The following is a 2,195-nucleotide window of genomic DNA, read 5'->3' as shown; positions in this document are numbered from 1 at the left end:
TAAACCTCAAGCTCTTAGACCACATAAATTTGCAGGTACGTATTGATTGGTTTATTTCTACTTTATTTTTATGAGATGAGTTACTTTATGCAGCAGTTTTTGGCCGCAAACATTCGCGAAATACGCGTTGATGGGAGATTTAAAATTGCTTTGCTGACGCTGTTTTTAATGCTTAAATTATCGGAATGATTCAAACGTTCTTCAGTTTTATAATTATCCGTTAGAGGCGGAAGACAGCAAATCGTTGCGTGTTTTGATAGTGTTTTCTGTGCACTGAGTCAACAAGTAGATACTTCTTAATTTGAAAGATTCATTAGATATTGATCATGGCGGCAAGGCCGACAGTCGTTAAGGAAATGAAGTTCTCAGTTGCTAATGAGTGCCTGTTCGTTGCAGTGCATTCTGAAGAAATAATACTGACAATAATAGTACTAAAATTCAGCATACAGTGGAGAATAAAGGAAAAAATTGCCATGTATTGAATGCAAGAATAAGACAATGGACTGTGTAAATTTGTTTAAACTTTGAATTACTCACACTAAGGCTGTTGCAGTTCTGGTTGTACTCAAGAGGAGGACTCAGCCTCCATCACTATGGATTCACATTCCACAAATGAGTCTTTTACTCTCCAGGTTGTTCTCGCTCCTTTGCACACCTTGTGGCAAGTGTGCGGCTTGGCTCCAATTGACAAGAAACGCCAATGTATGATTGGGCGACTGATGTTTAATGGTTACGGGTTAACATCACCTTCCGCATTCTGGTTCTTCGTCTCTGTTCTCACCATGGCATACAATACGTATGGCAGTATAGAACTATATTTCAGAATTAGAGAACTTGCCCCCTTCACGTATCTCGTGGTCGAGACCGTAGCAAGATTGGTGCTGTTGGTGACGTACGGAACGTGTGTTACGAGTGACCTGAATTATCTGAGAGGCTTTACCGAATGTTTGAAGTTCGCAGACGAACGCCTGGCGAAATGCGAGACAGCAAATTTCAAAGTGCTTGGCAGTTTCATCGTTAGCATTTATGCCACACTGCTGGTTACCATAGATGTCATCCAGGGCCAAGTGCTGGGCAGACAGCTGCTGCTGTTGGGCCATCTCATCCACAACTCGCTAGTGCTGATGGTGACTCTGCAGCAGGTGCTGCTGGTGCTCGAGTTGTGGGTGAGGTTCCGCATCCTCAATGCCAACCTTCTGGATGTGTCAGTGCTGCCTGCTGATGCCCGGCTGCGCTTCCTACTGGGAGGCACGTGGCCTCCAAACCCACACCCGGTTCTGCGCCCGTCTCCACCACTGGCTGTCAGCAGCCTACACCAGCTGCAGGAGGCCCACTTAGCACTGATGCGGGCTGCAGAGCTGCTGCAGCAGCACTTTGGTCTGTCCGCGGCCGCCACCATCGCGACTAGCCTGTGCGGCGCCACCTGCAGCGCTTACGAGTTGCTGATGGCGCTGGTGGAACCACGCTGGATCACGCAGTACTCTGTGTTCCATTCGGCCGGCGCATCTGCACTGTGGCTGGCCCTCCACCTTACCAAGGTAGTGTCCCTGGCGTTGTCTTCGGCAGTTGCTGCTGACAGCGCATCTACCACGGGATTGATCCTGCTAAGGGCATCAGCCTTGTCCACACGCTACAGCCCTGAGCATGAGGCCTTCCTGCGGCTCACTCTGTTGGGCCCACCGCTACGCTTCACTGCAGCGGGATTCGTCACCATCGACCGTCGACTGTTGGTCTCGTGGATTGCCGTCGTTATCACATATGTTGTTATCCTTGGGCAGCTCACTGTCGCTCAGTGAATGTTGCACCCTGATTCACAGTAAATCTTAAGTGTCTCTGTTATAAACCATTTCAAACTTCTCATTAAATAACTCTTTTTTGTAGGAATGTATCTACAGTCCATTTCTGTGTATAAAGGTTTACTTTATGTGAGTACTGTGCAGAGAAATTGGATTCAGTTCCTGGTATTGCCACTGACCACAGCTGTTGGCAGGAATCTCGTGGTTCTCTGGGCTGCATGCAGTTTATAAATGATTTTGGACAAATAAAACATTTAGTTTTGCATTTAGTTTTGATCATTTATAGGTATCATTAAATCTCACTTCTCATGTCATCATCATGAATTCCATGGACTGGATTATCATGGACTGGATTAGCTTGCTGGATCCATTTCAATTATTTGTGAATAAATTGTGTGT

The 2,195-nt window shown here is 46.4% G+C and overlaps 1 protein-coding gene across 1 annotated transcript; it reads left to right on the top strand.

The window, feature by feature from the left end:
• Positions 1 to 782: 782 nt before the first annotated feature.
• On the top strand, positions 783 to 1,796 carry LOC124594480 (gustatory and pheromone receptor 32a-like). The gene has a single exon (XM_047132855.1). The coding sequence runs from the start codon at positions 783 to 785 to the stop codon at positions 1,794 to 1,796; it is 1,014 nt and encodes a 337-aa protein (XP_046988811.1).
• Positions 1,797 to 2,195: the final 399 nt, after the last annotated feature.

This window comes from Schistocerca americana, chromosome 2 (genome assembly GCF_021461395.2).
Source record: "Schistocerca americana isolate TAMUIC-IGC-003095 chromosome 2, iqSchAmer2.1, whole genome shotgun sequence".
Taxonomy (NCBI): Eukaryota; Metazoa; Arthropoda; class Insecta; order Orthoptera; family Acrididae; genus Schistocerca; species Schistocerca americana.
This window is presented reverse-complemented; position numbering and strand designations above follow the sequence as displayed.

Coding starts and splice junctions, on each gene's coding strand:
- LOC124594480 (XM_047132855.1), top strand. CDS start 783: ATGGCATACAATACGTATGGCAGTATAGAACTATATTTCAGAATTAGA.